This window comes from Balaenoptera borealis (assembly GCF_965194805.1).
Source record: "Balaenoptera borealis genome assembly, chromosome: 19".
NCBI lineage: Eukaryota > Metazoa > Chordata > Mammalia > Artiodactyla > Balaenopteridae > Balaenoptera > Balaenoptera borealis.
Genome location: NC_138878.1, coordinates 16863638 through 16889307, shown reverse-complemented (window position 1 = coordinate 16889307; position 25670 = coordinate 16863638). Strand labels below are relative to the sequence as shown.

Here is a 25670-nt window from a genome sequence, read left to right as displayed (position 1 = left end):
AAGGTATCCTTTGCTTGCTTTATTTGTTATTTTGGATCTCTTTTGTAATTTCTCACCAACTTTGTTTGCAGTCAAGGCACAGAGCAGAGGGGAATTAAATAAGTTCATTCATTCAACAGATATTTATTGATGCCTGATACAGGAATGTCTGATGTACGTATTATCTGTACATCACAACAATCTGAGAACTAAATTCCCTGTGAGTTAAAATTTAATTTTATGAAATACTGCATCTCTTTTTAGTCCTACTGAGAAAGTGATGGTTGATTTAGTTCTCATAGCAGCTGCTCCCAGACACTCAATAGCAGCTTCTTCCGGCAGAGAATTTTATACAAGTTGCTGAGTTCCAGTTACAATCCAGAGTTTATAAATAGAACACTTAATCTTAGACTGTGTCCTTTAAGTGTCTCTCCTTTTTAGACTTCTTGTATACTCTTTTTCTCATTGTTTTATCATCATACAAGTTAATACATTCTTATTGTTTTAAAAACATTTAAATGGCAAGAAAGTGTATAAGATAAAAAGTGGCAGTCTTTCTCTTCTCCAAAATAGGATTTAAGATATGTCCTTAAGAGTCCCATAATGGGGACTTCCCTGGTGGCGCAGTGGTTAAGAATCTGCCTGCCAGTGCAGGAGACACGGGTTTGAGCCCTGGTCCAGGAAGATCCCATATGCTGTGGAGCAACTAAGCCCGTGCGCCACAACTCCTGAGCCTGGTCTCTAGAGCCCACGGGCCACAACTACTGAGCCCACGTGCCACAACTACTGAGCCCGCGTGCCACAACTACTGAAGCCCCCGCGCTCTAGAGCCTGTGCTCCGCAACAAGAGAAGCAACCACAATGAGAAACCCGCGCACCACAACGAAGAGTAGCCCCTGCTTGTCGCAACTATAGAAAGCCCATGTGCAGCAACGAAGACCCAATGCAGCCAAAAATAAATTAATAAATTAATAAATTAATTAAAAAATTAAAAAAAAAAGAGTCCCATAATGTATATTTGACGTTTGGGGCATTTTTCACATTTCAGTCTTAAAATAGATGTTCAGTAATGAATGTGATAAATAAATACATGATCTTCAAATAAGATATTATAGCCAAGTTATTTATCTTAGTGTGCATCTGCTTGTGTGTCCTCACAGTCACTTTTAATTATTTAAAGAACATTTTGAAAGCAACACCAGTGATAGCTGCATTTCGGGGATCCAAGTGATCCCCATCGGTGTCAAAAGAATCTTTGGACGAAACTACTAGGCTCGTGGCAAAAAGAAAAGAAACCCTAAGCTCTGAGCCAAGCATGGGAGGGGAAAGTATGCCAGTGTGTGTAGTGAAGAGAATCTAGACATCTTGACATGCTTGAACAAATTGCACTAACTCTTCTACCCTTTTCCTTTCCCAGAAGAGTTTTCATTTCTGGCAAAAGAGCCAAGGGGAGGGAAGGCAAAAGGCCTGGAAGGGAGGAAAGTAGATACAAGGTGAAATTGTTTTTACAGAGTTTCAAACTGAGCAGGGTTACAAGTCTTAACTTGTCAGAGACTGAACTCCCTATCCATTCTCAGATTTCTACTTCAAATAAACTAAGTTGGGCAACCATTAACTGAAAATAATTCTATCCCCTGAAGGACCATCTAATTGGATTGGGCATTGAAATTTGGAATGTAGTCCTGTGAAGTTTATCATCTCCATTTATGTCCTTGAAATGGGAAGATTTCTTTTGTGTCCAGACCTTGTACCACCTAATTAACAAATGAGCATTTAGCGAATGTCTCTCATATATGCTAGCTCAGTAAATTCTTGAAGTAGTTCTGGGAAATAGACATTATCGCCATTTTTTAAACTTCTTATTTGAGATTTAATTTACACACCTGAAATTCACCCATTTAGAATGTGCAATTCAGTGGTTTCTGGTACATTTAGAGATTTGTGCAACCATCACCACTATCTAATTTTAGAACTTTTTATCTCAAAAAGAAACCTTATATCCATTATCAGTCAGTTCCCATTCCTCACTCCCCCTTGCCCCTGGGAACCACTAATCTACTTTTTGTCTCTATGGATTTGCCTATTCTGGACTTTTCATAATATAGAATGTGTGGACTTTTTTGTCTGGTTCTTTTCACTTAGCATAACATTTGTGAGGTTCATCCATGTTGTAGCATGTATCAGGACCTCATTCCTTTTTATGGCTGAATAATATTCCATTGTACTATTGATTAACCACATTTTGTTTATCCATTCATCAGTTGATGGACATTTGAGTTGTTTTTACTTTTAAGCTGTTATGAGGGACACTGTAATGAGTATTCACGTACAAGTTTTTGTGTGGACATATGTTTTCATTGCTCCTGGGTATACATGAGGGAATGGAATTACTGGGTCATATAGTAATTCTATGTTTAACCCTTTGAGGAACTGTCAAACTGTTTTCCAAAGTGGCTGCACCATTTTACTTTCCCACGAGCAATGTATGAGAGTTTCAATTTCTCTACATCCTGACCAATACTTGTTATTGTCTGTCCTTTTATTATAGCCATATTAGTAAGTGTGAAGTGGTATCTCATTGTGATTTTGATTTGTACTTCTCTAATGACTGATGAGGCTGAGCATCTTTTCATGAGCTTATTTTGCATTTCTCTATCTTCTTTGGAAAGATGTCTATTCAGATTCTTTGCCCATTTTTTTCCTTTGCCCATTTTTAAATTGGATTGTCTTTTCATTATTTAGTTGTAAGAATTCATATATTCTGGAAACATGTACTTTATCAAGTATACGGATTGGAGATATTTTCTGCCATTCAGTGGGTTGTCTTTTCTCTTACTAATGGTGTCATTTGAAGCACTAAACTTCTTACTTTCTTTTTCTTTTTTTTTAAAATTTATTATTTATTTGGCTGCGCCTGGTCTTAGTTGCGTCATGAGAGATCTTTAGTTGTGGCATGCAGGCTCTCAGTTGTGGCTGCATGTGGGATCCAGCTCCCTGACCAGAGATCGAACCCAGGCCCCTGCCATTGGGAGCGTGGAGTCCCACCCACTGGGCCATCAGGGAAGTCCCCTAAACTTCTTACTTTTGATGAAGTCCAGCTTATCAGTTTCCTCTCTTATTACTTTCACTTTTGGTGTCATTTCTAAGAAATCATTGCCTAACCCAAGATAATGGAGATTTACTTCTGTGTTTTTTTCCAAGAGTTTTATTGTTTTGGCTCTTAACGTTTAAGTCTGTGATCCATTTTGAGTTAATTTTTAGGTGTGATGAGAGATATCCTCTTTCTATAGCTAAAAATTCTGAGACTTACATAGGTTAAGTCCCCTTTCCAAGATTACATAGCAAGTAATTTGAACCTTGTTGTTGACCTTCAAATCTTGCCCCCTCCTCTCCAATACACTTGGTTACTCTAGAACTTTTCAAATAATGATAGAATTTGCTCCTATTGTTGTGCTTTTAAAGATAGAAAACATATTATGATTATGATTATCAATATTTATTAAAAGTGAATAATGCTTAATCATCTATAAAGCTTTGATTCTGTCAACAATCTTGAAATATAATAAAAGCAGATATAATTTTTTTATAAATGAAGAATTGACTTGCCTACAGCCAAAGAAGTTGGGAGAGTGGCGGAGCTGGGACCAGACCCATATCTCAGGGATTCCCAGTCCACTGTACCTTATCTTAACTACAGCCCAAGTGAAATATATTATGCCTCCTCCCCTTCTCCAAGTCAGAGATTGTATTTTAAAGCCCAGAATACTTGTGTTTTACATGAGCTCTTTTTTTTTTAATAAATTTATTTTATTTATTTTTATTTTTGGCTGTGTTGGGTCTTTGTTGCTGCGCACAGGCCTCCTCTAGCTGAGGCAAGCGGGGGCCACTCTTCGTTGCAGTGCGTGGGCCTCTCATTGCGGTGGCTTCTCTTGTTGCGGAGCACGGGCTCTAGGCGCGTGGGCCTCAGCAGTTGTGGCATGCAGGCTCAATAGTTGTGGCTCGCGGGCTCTAGAGCTCAGGCTCAGCAGCTGTGGTGCACGGGCCTAGTTGCTCCGCGGCACGTGGGATCTTCTTGGACCAGGGCTTGAACACGTGTCGCCTGCATTGGCAGACGGACTCTCAACCACTGCGCCACCAGGGAAGCCCCTGAGCTCATTTTTGAAATATCTGTCCACTGGTTTCCTCTATCAATTGAAGATTGATACACTCAGATTTACATTAGAATATTTAGCAATTTAGTACTTTTACCTGCAAGTAAAAGATAATTGACTACTTCAGGTTTAGTTATTTTCACTTTCTAAGATTTCCCAGGATAATTGCCATATAAGAGAAATGGAAATAAGTATTGTAGAAGTCACCACTTATTATTGTGTGCCAGTCATAGTAATTCTACAAGTTAGGAATTTTTATCCTTGTCTTACAGGTGAGGGAACTGAGGCTCAAAGAGGTTAAGGAACTGGCCCAAAGTGACACAGATACCAAGTGTCAATACCATGATTTTGAATCTTAAGTCTATCCAGCTCTGAAGACTATGCTCTTGCCACAGGGAAAAATAATTAATCCTAAAATAGTTGTTCCTGTTTCCAAGGCACAGGGCTGAGTTTTCAGATGATCTAAGGTATAGGAGAACCAAGCCTGTCTATGAGAAATGGTTTCACTACAAAGGAACTCTTCCTATAGCTTAATAATATGCTGATCTCGTTTGCTTGATTTGACGTGTGTGTGGTTTTACTCATTTAGCAAATGAGCACAGTATTATTTTTTAAACAATCAATGTGTGTATCTTTGAAACTCATCTTCCATTAGTGGAATAAGTATGTTACTTCACACTGTCTGTCCTTCCCACTGCTGGTTCAGCACTGGAGACATCAGCATCATTTTAGGAGTATCAGGAAAGAGCCCTCAGAACAATCTTGGGATTTACGCAGTTTACTGAGGTTGTGGATTAGGAAAACATGTAGCTTTCTGTATAGAATTTTTGATATTTGTTACATTTCTGATGCCAATAAATTACATTTTAAAATTACTTTTTGTTTTTTAAAGGATACACTTTTTTTTAATTTTTAAATTTTTTATTTATTTATTTTAGGCTGCGTTGGGTCTTCGTTGCAGCGAGCGGGGGCTACTCTTCCTTGCAGTGCGTGGGCTTCTCATTGCGGTGGCTTCTCTTGTTGTGGAGCATTGGCTCTAGGCGCGTAGGTTTCAGTAGCTGTGGCACGTGGGCTCAGTAGTTGTGGATCGCGGGCTTAGTTGCTCCACGGCATGTGGGATCTTCCCGGACCAGGGCTTGAACCCGTGTCGCCTGCATTGGCAGGCAGATTCTTAACCACTGCACCACCAGGGAAGCCCTAAAATTACTTACTTTAAAATAATACAAATTATGAGGCTGTGTAGCAATGGAACCCTCATACACTGCTGGTAGAAACATAAAATGGCGCAGCTCTTCTGCAGAACAGTCTGGCAGTTCTCAGAAGGTTAAAGACAGTTACTGTATGATCCACCAATTCCACTCCTAGATATATACCCAAGAGAAATGAAAACATATATCCACACAAAAGCTTATAGGTGAATACTCATAGTAGCATTATTCATAATAGCCAAAAAGTAGTGTCGACTGAAAAAAATGCACAACCTAAAAGTTAAGAATTATGTTTTATTTGCTGGACTTTCTGAGGACTCCAAGCCTGGGACACAGCATCTCAGATAACTGTGAGAGATTGCTCTGAAGAGGTAAGTGAAGAGCCAGGATAAATAGGAGTTTTTGCAACAAAGAGCAGGTAGTTGGAACATCAAAAGATTACTGTTAATTAAAGAAAACCAGATATGTCAAGTTATGGAATTTAGTGCTTTTCTATGTATAGGAAGATGCAAGAGTCTGGGCTCACTGAAATCATTCCCTTGATATGCACCTCAACTATCTGGGGCCAGCATCCTGTGCTTTCTCATCCTGAGTCTCCTCAGGGTGCACTGTCAGGGGTGGCTGCAGCTGGGGTGGCTGCAGCAGTTAACTGCTAGATGGCGGGCTTCCTGTTTCTATCCTATGTTCCTCAGGGCTCACCATCAGGGAGGCTGTAATGTGATGGCTTGATGGCTGCAACATCCTTTGTTTACTGATAGGGCAGGCAATATTTTTCATTCACAGTAGAAGCAACCTAAGTATCTACCACCTGATGAATGGATAAATTAAATATGGGATATCTATGCAGTAGAATATTATTTAGTGATAAAAAAGAATGAAGTGGACTCTCCTGGTGGCGCAGTGGTTAAGAATCCGCCTGCCAATGCAGGGGACATGGGTTTGAGCCCTGGTCTGGGAAGATCCCACATGCCATGGAGCAGCTAAGCCTGTGAGCCACAACTACTGAGCCTGTGCTCTAGAGCCCATGAGCCACAACTACTGAGCCCACGTGCCACAACTACTGAAGCCTGCATGCCTAGAGCCTGTGCTCCGCAACAAGAGAAGCCACTGCAACGAGAAGCCCACACAATGCAACGAAGAGTAGCTCCCGCTTGCCGCAACTAGAGAAAGCCCACATGCAGCAATGAAGACCCAACACAGCCAAAAGAAAAAATTACTTAGAAAAGAGAATGAAGTACTGATTCATGGTGCAAAGTGGATGAACGTTCAAAATATGGTAAATGAAAGGAGCCATACACAAAAGGCTGCATTTTGTATGAAATGTCCAGAATAGGCAAATCCATAGAGATAGAAGGCAGATTTGTGGTTCCCAGAGAATGGGAGGAAAGGGGAATGGGGAGTGACTGATAATGGATATGAGGTTTCTTTGGGGAGATGATGAAACATTGTGGAATTAGATAGTGGTGGTCATTGCACAACCTTGTAATATACTAAAGATCACTGACTTATATACTTTTTTTTTCAGTGTTAATAGTTTATTAATTCTCTTGCATCCATTCATTGCTTCATTTAACAAACACACCTCTAGTGCCACCAGCTATTCCAGGCTCTGTGCTAGGTTTGGGAGATACAAAAGTAAATCACATATTCCTCTCTTAAGACACTAATACATTGTAGAGATGGTCACATAGATAATTATAAGATAATGAAAAGCACTACAATAAAACTGCATGAAAGTATTGAGGGAGTCCAGAGGAGGCAGTAGCAAAGATCAACATGAAGGCCCCAAAATCTGGATCTCTGAAATTTTTGGTAGAAGCATTGTATTGTCTACATCAGATCCAAAGTGCTGTTTTCAACAGGAGGCTCTTCTTCCCTCTCCTGATTAATTTTTTTTTAACATCTTTATTGGAGTATAATTGCTTTACAATGGCGTGTTAGTTTCTGCTGTATAACAGAGTGAATCAGTTATACATATACATATATCCCCATATCTCCTCCCTCTTGCGTCTCCCTCCCACCCTCTCTATCCCACCCTTCTAGGTGGTCACAAGGCACCGAGCTGATCTCCCTGTGCTATGAGGCTGCTTCCCACTAGCTAGCTGTTTTGCATTTGGTAGTGTATATATGTCCATGCCACTCTCTCACTTCGTCCCAGCTTACCCCTCCCCCTCCCCGTGTCCTCAAGTCCATTCTCTCCGTCTGCATCTTTATTCCTGTCCTGCCCCAGGTTCTTCAGAACCATTTTTTTTTTCCTTAGATTCCATATATACGTGTTAGCATACGGTGTTTGTTTTTCTCTTTCTGACTTACTTCACTCTGTATGACAGTCTCTAGGTCCATCCACTTCACTACAAATAACTCAATTTCGTTTCTTTTTATGGCTGAGTAATATTCCGTTGTATATATGTGCCACATCTTCTTTATCCATTCATCTGTCGATGGACACTTAGGTTGCTTCCATATCCTGGCTATTGTAAATAGAGCTGCAATGAACATTGTGGTACATGACTCTTTTTGAATTGTGGTTTTCTCAGGGTATATGCCCAGCAGTGGGATTGCTGGGTTGTATGGTAGTTCTATTTTTAGTTTTTTAAGGAACCACCATACTGTTCCCCACAGAGGCTGTATCAATTTACATTCCCACCAGCAGTGCAAGAGGGTTCCCTTTTCTCCACACTCTCTCCAGCATTTATTGTTTGTAGATTTTTTGATGATGGCCATTCTGACCAGTGTGAGGTGATACCTCCTTGTAGTTTTGATTTGCATTTCTCTAATGATTAGTGATGTTGAGCATCCTTTCATGTGTTTGTTGGCAATCTGTATATCTTCTTTGGAGAAATGTCACTTTAGGTCTTCTGCCCATTTTTGGATTGGGTTGTTTGTTTCTTTGATATTGAGCTGCATGAGCTCTTGTATATTTTGGAGATTAATCCTTTCTCAGTTGCTTCATTTGCAAATATTTTAGAAATAAAAAATAAACTTAGGAAAACCAGAACAGTAGTTTTTCATGGAGCTCTTAGGACTGTGAACAGGGACGGGCAGGATTTAGAATGTGGAGATGGAGTGAGGGGACTGAGGCTGAAAGAAAAGTGAAGGTAGGAAGATGTTCAAGAGCAGGGCAAGTATAAAGACAGGTAAGGTAAGCAGTTCAAATTGTTAGTGGAACAAAGTGGGCAGGAAGGGGAGAAGTGGGATTGGGCTGGAATGCAGAAGCTGTCGAAATGCCAAGACAAGGCATCTGAGCTTTCTGTGTGGGCTCTAGGAGGGCTTTAACGGCTTGCTGCCAGCCCACCAGTAATGTCTTGGTGATGGGCTGCCTGGATTTGAAAGCAACGTGCTTGTTGATGGTTATTACTTTTATTCCCTTTGTTCGTATTTTCATTCATGATTTATTGAGCACCAGCCACATATCAGATGTAACTTACATTAATTCATTTACTCCTCATCACAACCCTATAAGAGTCAATATCTTTATCTCCCCATTTTTCAGACAAAAAAACCAAAGCTCAAAGGTTGTTACCAGTAAAAGGCCAACCAGTGAGTGATGGAGTCTGGCATCAACTCCAGAGCCAAGGCCTTATACCTCTCTGCACTTACCTACTCTCTCCAGTCTATTTTCCCACCTGTCTCAAATCACCATGGCCTCTGCTCTTACAGATAGTAAAATTAAGCCACGGAACCAGTGGATCTTGACATTTTCTGCTAAGCGATTAAATACTTAATTTCTTGGTTTCCAGGGCTCATTTCAAATTTTTTACCTCCTATTCATGCAAGCTAGCCGTCACAAAGGCAGGATTCGTTACCTATAAGGCAGTTATGAGACACCTTGGGATAAAAAGTCAGTTGCTTACATGTCTACTTTACAAGCTATTAAGAAGGTGTAAGTACCTTCCCTGCAGAACAGCTATTTAAATTTTGCCCTGGAGCCACCCTTTCTTTAGTAAAGTTGGAATTTGAAGACAAGTTAAGAAGGATAAAATAGCAAAAGAGCTCTCAACTAAAATAGCAAGTTCCTCTTTAGACTTACCTTTAAGTACAGTATTCCTTTACTCTAAGGAATCAGTCCATTTTACTGGAACTACTTTGAGTCAACAGCTGGAGGGTCACCCTGCTCTTGCTTTTCCCTCCCAAACTAAAGTGCTTACCTTACCCTTCATTTCAAATACAAATTAAAATTCCTGATCTCACCAGATGTGATTAAGATGATTCTTAAAGCTGTTCACACACTTAATAAGCCCAATTATATTTTTTATTTATCCTGACATAGTTCCTTTTGTTGCTGAATCATAGGTTTAACATTTTTAACTGATTGAAGCATCAATTTCCCCCTCTGTGGTCACGTCGAGATCTTGGGCAGTGGTGGAAAAGTGCACTTAAATGGTGTACAGTTTGGGCAACTCATTTTTAGATTTTTACATTAGACGTTTACACTTGGTTTTGTTTCCTGACCTTGTGGCATCTCTGCTGTCCCCGAGGAGGCTGGAAGGTTGGGAATGAACTGAGCATCAGGGAATAGATCACAGACTCTGCACTACTAAAGACCTAATTAGGTCATCTCTCCCGTCCACCTGCCAGGGCATGATTGCTAAAGTTTTCTTCCATAGGAGAAGGCTGTTTCAGAAGCACTTTTACACTTTATGTCCAACTTCTGTTTTCCATTATTGGTAACCTGACTTTAGACAGTGACAGAAAGATTTGTAAAATATTTTTGGCCATTGGTTTTTTTCTTAATGGTTTTAAATGTTCATTCACTCAACAAATATTCATTGACCACCTACTCTGGAATATATAGTCCGAGGCAGGGAGGAGGAGGGGGACAAATGCCAGTCAAAAAGTCACACAAACAAATGTGAAATGTGGCTTTGACAGGTGCTGTGAAGAAAGGTACAGTGATATGAGAGCCTGTGTTAGGGACGTTTTACCTGATAGAAAGGGGCAGGAGGAGGTGACCCGTGAGCTGAGATCTAATAGATGATTAGGAATTAACCTAGTAAAGGAGGGAGGGAACAGTAATCCAGACTGAGGGAACAGCAAAGAAGCAATGCTGTGCCAGGGGGAGGAGCCTGCAGACAGGAAGGACCCTGAAGATGAGTGAAGAAGGGGTGGACTGGGTAAGGCTCTTTTTTTTCTCTCTTTCATTGAGCCTTCTCTAAAAATACCATGGTAAAAACAAGGCTCTGCTGCTTTAAAAACAACAACAAAGGATTTGAAAAATCACTGTCTTAGGCCATCTACCTGACCTATCAAGGAAGTTTTATAACCCATATCACAGGTGATGTGTCATGTGACACATACCTTTCGTCACCTTCTCATCCCTGTCAGATTGCTGTCTGTCTTTAAGCCTGTTTTCATGAAATGCAATGAGTATGTTTGGCTGTCTCTACAAATCTCTGAACTCAGTTGTCCAGCGCACAGCCCCTAACCATTACAAAAAATATTCTCATTGCAGATGACAAAGGTAAAACCATATGGAGTTATTTTAGGTCAGTGGTTTTCAGATAATTTTTTGAAGCAGCGGAATCCATCTTTCAATTGAGATCTAACATGAAGGCATCAGAACCGCAAATGATTTTTATTTTCTTCTTTGTGCCTTTTTTCTTATATTTTTATGTTTTCTAACATGAACATTGACTGCTCTTATTATCAGAAGATAATGGATTTTAAATTATGTAGCCGTTTAGGAAAACTGAATCGTTTCATGATAACAAGTTTCAGGGACCAGCACAGATTGAAACAGATGGCTCCCTCTGTTACAGTACCCCCTGTTGACCTTTTCACAACTAGGGATTACTAAGGCACAGGGTGACCGTGGCTATTTCTCCATGAAATTATATGATAACAGCAGAAACCTTACTGACGAACAGATGTTTTTCCCAAGTGGAGCTTTTCTTAATGAAATGGTTGCTTAGAAACCAGACCATAATAATAACTTTTCTATATTTAGTTTGTAAAGTGATTCAGTTTGCAAAATTACTAAGTCAGGGAATACTAATTAGATAAAATTGAATATATCCATTACTTCTTGTCTTGCAGTTGAGCAACCAAATGGTTAAATTAGCAGCAAAATTTTGTCCAGATGTGTCTATCCAGATGCTATTCATAACAAAGACATATAAGGAAAACGAGAGCTCATAGAGCCATCCTGCTCTACTCTTAACTATATGATTCTCTAGTGGCACCATGTGTTTGCTCTTTCACCAATTTGTATTAGAAGCTGTTACATGTAACACTTATTAGGTTGCTGAGAGGATCAGTTAGGTCAGTGGGTCAAAAATTGTATGTGAAAATGTGAAAATAACCTCAAGTTGAGCTCAGCAAGACAGCAGTGTAAAGGAAAGGCTCAGGAGTGAAGGTGCTTGTTTAAGATGACAGATTTGATAAATGGAAAATCTTAACATGCTAAATATTACTAACAACAAAGAAACCGCAGTATGCGCCATATTCGTCAGGTGCATTAAATCTTACATTCAAACTAGACAAAAATCTAGAAGAAAATACATTTCTGTCTTCCATTTCCAATAATGATGAGATACCTCAGCTGAAAACAGTTGTTATGCAGGGTAACATATTTAAAACACTTTAAAAGCATAAAAGAGCTAACAAGAAAGCAATGAATTACCAAGCCAACATTTTAAGAGAAAGCTGGACCCTAAAAGGTAGAGGGAGCTTAAGAACCTGCATTTGCCCTCAGGGTATCTGCTGAAATTCAGTTTTAGTTTCATGCTCTTGAAGGTCAAACCTGCATAAATGAAAGCCTGTCTAGTCCCAACTTGAAGTGGCGAGTCTAATAGAAGACCTCTAACATTAAGCTTAGACCCCAAAGGAATACACCTTCAGATGAATCAGAAGTAAAAATGGTACCCCTTCACCTCATCCCCAGGGTCTGAGAGGGGCATTGTCCTGTCGCTAGAGACAGTGTAATCACAGCATGGTCCACCTTTCCTGCAGATTTGCATTATTGGGATTCAGGAAAGTTCAAGCTGGGAATTAGAGTTTAAAATGTTTATATACTGGTAGTGTCTGTGGATGTCTTACAAGAACAAAAGCATATCTCTGTGGAAGAAGGGACCTTCACCCTAGACCCCAAAGAATCCTCAAAATAATTTTTTAATTTTTACTTTTATTTTTAAATTTTTAATGATTAAAAATTTTATTGTGGTAATATTTAACAAAAAATTTGCTATACTAACCATTTTTAAATGTGCAGTTTAGTGGCATTAAATATATCCACAATGTTGTATAATTGCTATCTATTTCCAAAACTTTTTCATCACCCCACACAGAAACTCTTAACCGTTAAGCAATAACTCCCCATTCCTCCTCTCATAATATTATTTAATTAATAATTATTGTATATTTAATTATGTACAATAATTAAAATATATTCACAAAATAACCAAGCACAAGGAAACAAGGTCCCAGAAGACTTTAGATGTTGGACTTATCACACACAAATTATTAAGTAACCAGGCTTCCTGTATTCATAGAAAAACAAGACAACCTTGAAAATATCTTCAGGGATAGGAAACAATCAAAGTTGATGTAGCAGATTTGAAAAATAAACCAAATAGAATGCCTAAAAATAAAAAGTAGAATAACTAAAATTAAAATTTCAGTGGATGAGTTTTACAGCAGACATAGCTAAGAGAGAATTAATGAACCAGAAGGTAGAAAGGAAGACATTATGCAGAATGCAGCACAGAGAGACAATACTTAGTCTCTGGATGGAGAAGTCAAAAAGGAAGGATTAATAGATTTCATCTCTTAAAAGTTTAAAACTCATTCACGTCGAAAATAATTTAACCTTAATTAAAATGCAAAGTATAATTAAAGAAAAAAGATTTGCAGCAAGAAGGACAAACATAAATCTGTAGAGGCAGAAAATAGATTTGTGGTTGCCTAGAACTGGGAGTCTGGGCAGAAAAAGAAAGTAACTGCTAATGGGTAGGAGGTTTCTTTTTGGAGTGATGAAAATCTTCCAGAATTAGACAGTGATGATGGTTGCACAGCTATGTGAATATACTAAAAACTACTGAATCATATACATTAAAAGAGTGAATTTTATGGTATATGAATTACATCTCAATAAACTTGTTTTTTATTTAAAGGACAAGCAGTTAAGCCTCTATATATAAAGAGTTCATAGTGATTAATAAGAAAAATATCCAGTAGATAAATGGATTAAAAAATAGGCAATTCATAGTAGAGGAGTATAAGTAATAAAAATTTTAGAAATTTTTCTAATAGGCAAAGAAATGTAGATTAAAATAATAATGAAATACAGGTTTTTTTGTACCATTTCAAAAAACACAGATTTTTTTTTTTTTTAATGGGACTATCCAGTGCTGGCCAATTGTATTGAAATGCACACACTTGAACACTCTTGGTAGGAGAATTAATAGGAACGTTTTTGGAATGCAGCTTCGAAAATGTTTATACACTTGCAGCCAGTTCTTTTTCTTTGGGGAATCTACCCTAAGAGTATAAATGGGAGTTAGGTGCCTATACTAATTCTGTCTTTAAAAGTTTATGAAATTTTTCCACACATGAATAATTATGCAAATGGCTCTTGGTCCCAGGGGCAGCTCACAATTGAAGAACCCTGAGCTTTTTGCAGCATAGCTCCCTTGTCCCCTTCTCTAGGAAGCCCCACCCCTTTCTACACCCTTTTTAAATTTCTCTCTCTGTGCTCTCGTTACACCCAAACATGCTGTACTAACCACACTGTCTTGTAATCATTGTCTAATTTGTCTCTCTCTCTAGACAGGTGCTGTCCTATTAGGTTTATAACACTTAGTACCTAGCACAGAGTAGACACCCTATTAATGTGTGAATGAGTGAAAGAATGATTTCTATTGCCTTAATTCTAAAGTTGTTTTCCAAGCTTTATGATTTATGTCATAGCTGCAGATTACTTCTATATACTCTTTTTTTAAACATCTTTATTGGAGTATAATTGCTTTATAGTGGTGTTATATACTTTTATATAAGTGGTTTGTAATTTTCTTTAGTTGACTCCTTTCCCCCCCACTTCTTTTAGCAAGAGATTTTCTTTTTCTTTTTTTTTTTTTTTAATTTTGAATTTTTTTTTGACTGCACGGCTTGCATGATCTTAGTTCCCCGACCGGAGATTGAACCCAGGCCCCGGCAGTGAAAACGCCAAGTCCTAACTACTGGACTGCCAGGGAATTCCCTCCCGTCTTTTTAACAGAAGTAAAATTGACAAGAATCCTTAATATTTCTCCATCCTAAGTAATAATATTGCTATTAAAGTTTTCAATGTTATTGTCAGACCACCTCAAATGATCTACTGTGAAAGCCAAGACATCTGGGGGAATAAGCCCCCCTCATCCTCCCATAAAAAAGAAGACTGTTAAATAAAACAAAGTTGTCCACTATAAAAACAGTGTTTGTGTATATGTGTGTGTGTGTCTGTGTGTGTGTATTTACATTCAAAGAGTGGTGTATGGATGAGAGGGCACTAAAATGCTTATGTTGATTTTAGGTTTCAGGTGATTTTTTAAAAGCAGCTTTATTGAGATATAATTCACATACTATATAACTTGTCCCTTTTAAGCGTATAATATAATATCTTTGAGTATATTCAGAGTTGCACATCTATCACCACAATCCATTTTGGAACATTTCATTACCCTAAAAAGAAACTGGTTCCCCATAGCCTTCACTCCTCAATCCTCCCATACATCCATGAGTGATTTTTCTTTTCTTCTTTATGTTTTTCTCTAGTATTTGACTCTTTTACAGTGATCATATATTATTTATGTATCGTCAGGGGGAAAAAGCCACGTTCTTTTGATTGTGGAAACAGTTTTTCAAGTCTCCTTTCCCCTCTATAGGTGCCCTGCTTAGCAGAGGGATTTTAACCTGAGGGCTGTGTAGATCCCTGAAGGGGGCCATGACTAGATCTGGTTACTTGCCAAAATTGTAGGCAGGGTGTTTATGTGTATATGTGCATTTTATCAGGGCAATTTATAGTAGCTCTGCCTGGTTTCCATATGAAACTACAGTTTAAGTCCTGCATGTCATGGTTACTAATTTCACAACAATCACTTTTTCTAAGCCAGTCCTAGCCCAGAGCACCTGTCACAAAGACTTGCCTAATCATCTCATTAGGACATCTGCTATGTTTAAGGAAAAATGGGAGAATTCAGGAGTTTTGAACTTGCCTGTATCACTGCTTAGTACCCAAAGCACAGAGCAGGTCTCCGAACATTAAGACACTGGATCATGTGAAAGATCAGCCCTGTCTTGTTAGAGCTTCAGGCCAGGTGACCACTCCCCTGGGAGGCTTCGGCTCTCTCAAAACTAGTGAGAACCTGCCGCATCAGTCAGCTTTGCTGATCCTGCAGCTTCTCTTTGCATAGGTTTGAGGTGAAAGGCCAGTAGAAAACTTACAAAAAAATGAACCTGGAGTTCAGGTGGTACTCCCTCTACTGGGACCACCTAGCTAGGGGTCTTTAAGACTTTTATTTTCTTACCTAGATTCAGCTAAAAGAGGACTAGGTACTGTGTTCTGGGAAATCAGAAGCCCCTCTTTTCATATTATCAGTAAGTGTTTCTTTTAATAGCATAAAGAGAATGTTACTATACAAAATGTTTCATTCTTTGAAAGCTACATAAAGAGAACTAAATGAATAACATCCTGGTTCTTTATTTGTCACCTATGACCAGCTGAAATGCAAGTTTCTCTAAATGCATAGGGCAGTGATTACTCTCAAAGCAGTGGTAACTGCTGTTTTCTTTCCTTCCTCACTTAAGCCTTCAGTCAGGGCAGCTTTGTTCATATTTCTGTATGTGCTACAGACCCTTGATCATCATGTTTTTGAGGCTCACTTTTCTCACCTCTGTTCTGAATCATGCAGAAGTATTTGATAGAGGTAGTCCTGACAAAGTGGACTCTAAGCTTTTTGGTGCTGTTTTGGGTTTTATTTATTGGGGGAGGGTGATAGAATAAGAGATTTAGGGGGCTCGCAATAGCCATAAATATGTGGAGTGGAGGTGTTTGAGAATCACCGATTGAAAACTGAAACTCACTGAAATCCAAGTTTTTTATTTCCTTTTGCATGCCTCCTCTGTCATCACTAATGTTAGCAGCATCTCAAGTTAAAGTCGTCTGTGAATTTCATTAACATTACTACCTCCCTTTTCCACATAAAGATAAATATAAATAAATACACCAATTAAGAACAAGGCAGTCCCTGTGAAGCCCAACTAGACCCAAGAGGATTCTGCCTTGTTCATACGGGATGCAGTGTGCAGAGTGCCTCTCCTTCCTCTGACCTTGGAGTCTAACAGAAAGTAAACTTTATGGCTGATAAATACTTGAAAATATAAGATTTGCTATCTTTGGGGTTAGGATTTGCAAAGCTAGCGCTATTCCAGCAGTTATTTTCTCCTAGGCACTGCTGCCGGGTGGGTGGTGGGGTAGCATATGAAGCTTTGCAGTCCTGCTCGGTCATGTGGCAGCTCTGTGATCTTGGGCCATATTTTTCACCCTTCTGTTCCTCAGCTTCTCCCTCAGTAAAATTAGGAATGAAAATAGCATCTAATTCAAAGGATTGTTGGAAGCATTAAAGGGATGATGCATATAAAGTGCTTAGGACCATGCCCGGCATATTGAAAGCACTCATTAAATGTTAGGAATTTTTACTGTCCTTGCTATTAGGTTTTTATTTATTATAATAAATAAATAAATATTTCATGATCCAAATGGCTTCCGGCAAGTATAGTTAACTGTCGGTAAATATAGATTATTACTAATTTCAACTTTTTGCCCTCCAAAATGGGAATTAGAGAACAATGTAAGCAAATATATTGGCCTTATTTTAGTGTTTGAGTATATTATTTAGATCTTGATTTAAAGAGGCAGACACTGGGTACTGTACCGCCACTCTTACAAATCTTCAACTTTTAGTCTAACCCTCTTTTTTCCTCAGGCCTGAGTAACACTTGCTCATCTTGAATCTTTATAAAGTTGTTGGGGCTTGTCCACACTTAACACAACTTTGGAGCTTTAGAGAAACTTAACATCACGTTGGCATGCTAGACGCTATCATTTACTGTGATTACAAGGACAGCCCAGCTATTCAGTTGAGTTCCCCATACTTCCTTGATTTAATAACCAACTTCCCCAGTTTGTGCAGCTTCCTGCATTCTTGGAGCTGAAATGATTGTTAGTTTCCATTATAATGAGCCGTCTCTAATGTAACAACTGAAGTACCCTGCTAGAGGGTAGTAGTCTCCTTCTCTTCAGGTTCTACCTTTCTTATCTTTGTGTCCTTGAGCTGCAACAAGAAAGGACAATCACAGGTTGGTGATTATCTTTTTGTCATCAGAAGGAAAATTTCCTTGTGCCTTACCTCTTCACCATCATTGTTCTTTCAAACTAGAGCTTCCTCCCAGGTTAATATACATTTTACCTTCTTTCTAGTTTTTAAAACAAACTTATTTCTGTTAATCTCTCTGAACATAGTTTGTAAAGAATCAAGAAGCTTGTCTCCTGCCCTGCTTACCCCCTCACGGTTACAGTCCTCAGAGATAACCATCCCCTCTACCCCCGTTTAAGTTGTTTCTTCTAGTAATTACCTCCCTATTTATAAATAAAATGTTCTCATGGATCTCGATGTTAAAAATTTTGCATATTTTCTACTCATTTCCTGTCTGTTGGATGAAGATTTAACGTCTACATGCACGCATGCCTGCACATGCACGCCTCTACCCCTTCTCCTTCTGCCATTTCCCCATCACAGTTTTTGGCTAAATCATTGGGCAGTGTTTGTTGCTGACTCTGGATATTATTCATCGCTAAGCCTAATTCAGTTGTCCTTTCTTGTATATTTGCTTAGTTTTCTATGTAATTATTGCTAATTTTTTACAAATGATCCAACAGCTCTATCAAATACATATCATTATTTTGTCCCATCTTTACTCTCTTTACTCAGACTTAAGCCTTTTTTTTTTTTTTTTGGCTGCATTGGGTCTTCTGCTGTGCACAGGCTTTCTCTAGTTGCAGCGAGAGGGGGCTACTCTTCATTGTGGTACGCGAACTTCTTATTTCGGTGGCTTCTCTTGTTGCCGAGCACGGGCTCTAGGTGCGTGGGCTTCAGTAGTTGCAGCACGTGGGCTCAGTAGTTGCGACACATGGGCCCTAGAGCGCACAAACTTCAGTAGTTGTGGCGCGTGGGCTCAGTAGTTGTGGCGCATGGGCTTCAGTAGTTGCGGCTCGTGGGCTCTAGAGCGCAGGCTCAGTAGTTGTGGCGCCTGGGCTTAGTTGCTCTGCGGCATGTGAGATCTTTCCGGACCAGGGATCGAACCTGTGTCCTCTGCATTGGCAGGCAGATTCTTAACCACTGCACCACCAGGGAAGTCCCAGACTTCAGCCTTTGATACCTATGTTCTTTTTATCCTTGTTTGTCAGTTTTTTTTACTCCTTGCCTATCACTTTAGTGAGGTTTCAGGAGGAAGATGTTTGTGATCATTCTTTTATATTTGATTGAAAATTATTTTTACATTTTCATCTCTAAAAGGGGCTGTTCTATTTAAAAGACTGTGCCCTTTATCACAATTTTTTTAACTTATATTTTATTTAGTTATATTTGATACATTACATGGTTCAAAATTCAAAAGATACCAAAAGATACAGAGTAAAAAGTCTCTTCTCTCTTATCTATCCTCTAGTCACTCCATTTCCCTCCCTAGAAACAACCAATATCATTGGTTACTTGTGTATCCTTCCAGAACTATTTATGAGTGTATAAATGTGTGTATGTATTTCCCCTTTGTACACAAATTGTTGAATTCTGTACACATTGTTTTGCACCTTGCATTCCACTTAACAATAGATATTAGTATTTATTCCATAAAAGTTCTTTAAAAGCTTCTTCATTTTTTTTTATGGATGTCTTTCTTTGTCTGACTTATTTCACTTAGCATAATTCTCTCATGGTCCACCCATGTTGTTGAAAATGTTAAGATTTCTTTCTTTTTCATGGCTGAATAGTATTCCATTGTGTGTGTGTGTGTGTGTGTGTGTGTGTGTGTGTATACACACACACACACACACACACACACACACGATGTCTTCTTTGTCCATTCATTCATTGATGGACTTTTAGATTGTTTTCGTATCTTGGCTATTGTAAACAATGCTGTAATGAACATAGGAGTGCATGTATCTTTTTGAGTTTGTGTTTTTGTTTTCTTTGGATAAATGCCTGGTAGTGGAATTGCTAGGTCATATGGTAGTTCTATTTTAAATTTTTTCAGGAACCTCCATACTGTTTTCCACAGTAGCCATACCAATTTACAGTCCTACCGACGGTACACAAGAGTCTCCTTTTCTCCACATCCTCTCCAACACTTGTTATATCTTGTCTTTTTGATAATAGCCTTCTAACAGGTATGAGGTGGTATCTCATTGTGGTTTTGATTTATATTTCCTTGATGATTAGTGATGTTGAACATCTTTTCATGTGCCTCTTGGCCATCTGTATGTCTTCTTTGGGAAAAATGCCTATTCAGATCATCTGCCCATTTTTTAATTGGATTTTTTTTTTTTTTTTTTTTTTTGCTGTTGAGTTGTATGACTCTTACAGTTTTTTAATAACAAGTTTTTGAGATATAATGCATACACCATACAATTCACCCATGTAAAATATACAATTCAGTGTTTTTTATTATATTCACAGAGTGTGTAACCATCACCATAATTAATTTTAGAATGTTTTACCCTCCATAAAGAAACTCCATATCGTTAGCAGTCAGTCCCTATTTATTCCCCCCCACCGACTCCCACAGCCCTAAGCAACCATTGAAACTACTTTCTGTCTGTAAATTTGCCTATTTTGGACATTTTCATATAAATGGAATCATTCAATATGTGGGGAGTTGTGTTTCTTACAATTTTCTGCAGAAATACCTGAGAAATTCAAGTGAGTAGGTGGTTTCCAAGTTGATGTGGGTATTTTGGGAGGTAGGTTGTTGTCTGCCCAGGGGAATAAGTCAGGTTAGTTTTAAAGTGGGGATGATGTAGCAGATTCCTGGGATAGAGCCAGTCAGCAAAGACATTTAGGATGAGACTGTCTTTCCTACAATGCAAGAGCACTGTGTAAAGTGAGACCTAAACTATGGTGACTGCCCAAGGTCTGCAGAATCACTGAGCAGCATGCTGAGGGATCATCTTGAAGTCAACACTGGATCAGAATACATTTCTGGCTTTGTAATGAAAGTCTTTGGGGGAAAAAAAACAGTTATTTTACAAAATTGACTGTCTCTATTTTGTCGCATAAAGTACTTTCAATAATATTTTTTCAGTTGGTTAATTTGCCTTATCCCGTGCTTTGCCCCAAAACACAGATCAGAACGCTTTCATGAACTCCTGCCAGATTTGGTTCACCTTTGCTTTCTCTGTATCTTATCTGTTACACCACATCTTGAAATGCATAGTCATTTTCCTGTGATCAGAGCAGGAGAGGTATCTCTCACACAATCATTTGGTCCTTATTGCCAAAGGGATTGATGTGTCATGTTTCCTTAAACCCAGTGCTGACCCAGAAATTACCCTGTTTTCATATTACAAAGAAGGGGCCAAGGGGCATATGAAGGTTATGGTCAGGCTTCCTCAGTTGTCAAAATTCAAAAAACTTTTCAAAGAAGAAACAAAACAGCCACACAAAATCTCATCCCTTTAAATTGTTATATAGTCTTAACCATCATATGTGATTCTCTTCACTGCTCCGTCTAAGAGTAAGGAAGGAACCATTGTCCTCTAGGGATTCATAAAGTCATAGGTGGCAACTGTATCCTGAGAAGGTAAACTCAGACAGTCAGAGAGCCATTTGGCAGCAGTCTGTGGAGCAAGCCAGCAGGAAGATAAACAATTGCTAACCTGGGACTGTGGGAAGCAAGGAAATTGTACTTTGCTATTGGCAACCTTTTTATGTAAGATTGGGAGAATTAATGCTCCCTGGTGGAACTAAAAGTTTGGCATTATAGGAAAAGTTTTTTAAAAAATCTGAATTTGTTTCTTTAACCTGAAGAAGGATATATTATGATTCCTTTGGTTGAAAAAAAAATCAGACTGGCATAAGCATAAAAGGATATTTATTGGCTTATGTATCCAAAGGTTCTAGTGAGTAAATGTATAATTGGATCCTGGGGCTCAAAGCATGACACAGTTCTCTCCTTTTCTGCTTTCCTCTCTTGGCTTGACCCTCCTCTGTGTTTGCACCATTTGGGGGTTGACTTTCTCCACATGATGGCCACTGGCAGCTCCAGGTTAATCACTTCTACAGGCAAAAACAAGAAGACAAAACAAAACAATCCCCCCTCCCTCCCCCACCCCCAACACAGACTCCAGGAGCTCATCTTTCCTAGTAGTTCCAAAATTGGCTCCAGGATTGAGTCTCTTCCCCAATTCCTGAACCAGACATTGTGGTGATGATGGCATGGAATATCCTAAGGCAGCCTTGACATGAGTTTGTTAACACATGAAGAGAGAGAAAGTGGGTAGTTAGCCCCACGCAAACTACATAGACTGAGAGTAGGGAAGGGATATTTCCCAAAGGAACAGCAGGTGTTGTTACCAGAAGAGAGAGTAGATGCTGTGTGCAACCAAAATGCCTGTCTGCTACAGAGAAGGAAATCAAGAGCTCATTTGGTTTTGAAGTATACAGCGGGATATTCTCATGGAAGTAAATAACTTCTCTGCTAAAGATTAGTGAGGTAAAAATAGGCATAAATGACAGTAGAAGGGACTTTAGTAGTAGATGTTTTTCAGAAAAGCTAGATATAGATCAAAGTTTTATAGAGCAAATCCCATTTTACGACTGATTTCCATTATGAAGTCGCAACTATATTCCTAAAAGGAAACAAATCCAATGAATTTCGAGTTAGGAACTTCTGATGAAGAAGTAGTTATGACTGCTACAGATCTATAATACGTACCAGGCCTTGTGATACATCAGTGATAAAACATCTGCCAGCGTTGCAGTTACCAACTATCAATTCACTTTTCCTTTGGGCTCTTTTAGAATGTGGAAGCTGTTTCCTTCATTTATCCTTTTCTTAGCCGCAGACATTTTTCCTATGCTAGGAGGTCTCTAACTCCACCTTGGACCTCCAAAAACTTACCCCTCGTTTTGCATAATAGAGCTACCTACAAATGCAGTGTCACATTTTGCCAACAGGGAAGCTGTCTAATTCAGGTTCTACCACAGCCTGAAACTCCCTAAAGAGCAGAGCTTCTGTTTATGTAAAACTGGAGGCCACATAAAGGAAGACAGATGTGGCTTAAGACCCACATGCAGAGACTTCCCAGGCTTTTCAGGCAATGAAAAGGTATAAGAGTGAGGAGGGCAGAAAAGAGGATGGACAAGCAGGTGTAGCCCTCAGCAGTTGCATCGCCTTGATGTATATCTATTTATAAGAGAATGGAACCCCAACCTATAACATAGAAAACAGTATATAGACTTTGCCTGCAAGATTGTCAAATTAAATGGAAGAATGGTAAACTCAGATAAAAAATAATTATAGATTTCTCAAGCATTTATATTACGCCTTCCCCATCTTCTCTTTCTTAATTCCTGAAATTTATGTCAAGACTGTATCTTTGAACCCTTTTATTCATTCATTCGTTTGACAAATAGTTATTGAGCACTTGTTATGTGCTGGCACTCTTCTAGGCATTGAGGCTACAGTGGGGAACAAAACAAAATCCTTGACTTTGTAGAGTTCACATTCTGAGGACAGCAGTCAATAAATAAACAAGTATATATCATTTCAGGTACTATTAATTGCTAAGAAGAACAATGAAGCAGGGTGAGAAGGATAAAGAGTGGTAGAAGAAGGAGGCTGTCATTTTATATACGATGAATGTGGTATTTGAACAGAGACATGATGGGCTTGTAGGAGCAAGCCATGGGCTACCTGGAGGAGGAGTAGCCTAGGCAGAGGGGGAAGTAAGGCGAAGATGCTGGGTCCAAAGAAGCTTGGTCCACAGCTAGGAGTTCCAGCCACAGTTGCTGGAGGACAGTGAGGAAGGGAGAGCGTGGTAAGAGGTGAGGTCAGAGGCAGAGCGAAGGCAGGTGGGGGATGGGGGCTGCTCATTATTAAGGGAAGAAGGGAAACCAGTGACGGTTTGGGCAGAAGAATGATGAGGTCTGACTCGTTTTAACCAGATAGTTCCAGCTGCAGTGCAGGAATAGGGTAGAAGCACGGAGACCAATCAGGAGATTTTTGAAAAAAATCAGGCCAGAAATGATGGACCGGAGTGGTTGGGGTAGAGGTGGTGAGAAGCATTCTCACCCTGGGTGTAGGTTGAGACCTGAGTTTCCTTCCTTCATTTGTTTTTTCCTTTTTCCTCACTATTCTTTAGAGTATAGTACGTAACCCCTCCCCCCAAGTAATGGAATTTGTATTTATATAGTTTTGAGACTAGGGGCTTTATTTCTGGTCCTGTCTTAGTCGTATCTCGCCTCCTCTGTCAGCCCCTGTAAAGTTTACTCGATACGGGGTTGGGCTCAGATGATGATAACACTGCTGCAGATTCTACATCTAGGAGTTCTGGCGTGATGGGAGAGGGGATCAGCACGTACTAGGAAGGGAGACTTGAGAGCAGGGTCTTCCCTACTTCTGATCAGGGAACTCAGCTGGAAGCATGGTCTACTACTAATCATGCCCAGAATCTGCATTCCTTATTTCCTTACAGAAGTTGTTCTCATCACTGACAGTTTTACAGAGAAAACTCATACTGGGGTAGAGAACTGCAGCAAAGACAGGAAGCACGGCTGTGCTTCAGGCTGATGTGTGGGCAGCGACGATACTTGTCATAGAACCTTAGTGTCTCAGACTTGGAAGGCTCCCTCGAGGGCATTTGATCCGGTCTTCTCCCACTGCTGTGTAAATCCCTGCCATGATATGTAATCATCTAGCCTCTGCTTCCAGAGTCTAGAATCCATAGATCATAGAATGTCGGTGCTGAAAGTGATCTCAGAGATCATATAGGCCTGAGACTAGAAGAATCCAGGAGTGTGAACTCTCAGACCCATGTTCTTTCCACTCACAATGTTGTCACTCCAAATACAGGGCAGCCCTTGCTGGTAGAATGACAGAGGTGGGTTTAAATGTCTCTGTTTTCATCCCATCACAGGCTGTCTGGGCTTATTTTCTTTTCAGTGCTGAACAGTAATGAATCCTTTCTTTTTATTTTCAACCCTAGGTGTTGCCCTCCTCTCAGATGTGTACCCTGAGAAAATCTTGCCTGGCCTCTTGGCACAGTATGATGGCGGTAAAGACAAGCACACACTGGAGACCAGAATGAAAGTCGGGGAAATCCTGATGCGAATTGTCAGGGCATTAGGTGAGTTTTCTTGTTCCAGCATCTGGAATGGGGTCAGGGAGCAGTATGGCTGTGGAACCAAAGTCTGTGCACCTGGAGGCTTGTTATGCTAGCAAGGTGAGGACAATTTGGGGGCTGAGGTGAGTTACTTCCTGCTCAAGGATTTAGCAAATGTCCAGCGCGCACCAAGAGATTGGCAGCAATAGTGCCCGTTCTTCTGCAACTGCTTAGTCTCCTCCCCTGAGCTATGTTGGGGCCCTGATTTTCCTCAGAGCTGGAATGAGAAGTTTCCCACTTGCTGAGCAGCAGCAACCATGAAAAAGAAGGGGACTGTCAGACAGGGAAAGAAGAGCGCTAACTCTGGTTGAATGACTTCTGTGTGCCAGGTCCTCTATGTGTATGTAATCTCATCTAATTTTCCCAAGAAATTCTATAAAGAGGCTGTTGTTAGGCCCATTTTATAGATGAGGAAACTGTAGCACAGGGACCTTTAGCAATTTGTTCAAGACTCATTCAGCTGGTAAATAGTAGTGCTAAGAACTGAACCTACCAACTCGAAGGAAGTTGCTCAAAACCACACAAGCTGAGAGTTGTAAAGCCATGGGCTCTAGAGTTACACTGCTTGGGATCAAATCCCAAGCTGCTGCTTATCAGCTTTGTGATCATGGGAATGTTTCTCAACCTCTTGGTGCCTCAGTGTCCTCATATATAAAAAGAGGATATTGATAGCACTTACCTCATATGGCTATTGTAAGGATTAAATTTTACTCTTTACCCACTAGGGGAAGATTTTGAAAAACAAACTAGCTTTGGGATTCCCTGGCGGTCCAGTGGTTAGGACTCTGCGCTTCCAATGCAGGGGGCGTGGGTTCGATCCCTGGTCAGGGAACTAAGATCCCGCATGCTGCACGGCATGGCCACAAAACCCAAAAAAAACAACAAACTAGCTTTTGCCTCTTGTATCAAGAATTT

At 39.6% G+C, this 25670-nt stretch overlaps 2 protein-coding genes and 1 long non-coding RNA gene across 8 annotated transcripts in view; 2 read left to right on the top strand and 1 right to left on the bottom strand.

Annotated features, from left to right (window-relative positions):
• Positions 1 to 25670, top strand: part of HAS3 (hyaluronan synthase 3) — a 229423-nt gene that overhangs the window by 103149 nt on the left and 100604 nt on the right. The gene's annotated exons all lie outside the window — the stretch shown is intronic.
• TANGO6 (transport and golgi organization 6 homolog) overlaps positions 1 to 25670 on the top strand; it is a 178982-nt gene that overhangs the window by 78160 nt on the left and 75152 nt on the right. For all 4 annotated transcript variants that reach the window (XM_082369795.1, XM_082369797.1, XM_082369796.1 and 1 more), the window contains one exon: positions 24579 to 24719. In XM_082369795.1, the coding sequence (XP_082225921.1) occupies positions 24579 to 24719 (141 nt within the window). The remainder of the gene's footprint in view (positions 1 to 24578; positions 24720 to 25670) is intronic.
• The window catches only part of LOC309617566, a 147484-nt gene that overhangs the window by 47415 nt on the left and 74399 nt on the right, over positions 1 to 25670 (bottom strand). The window lies entirely within an intron of this gene.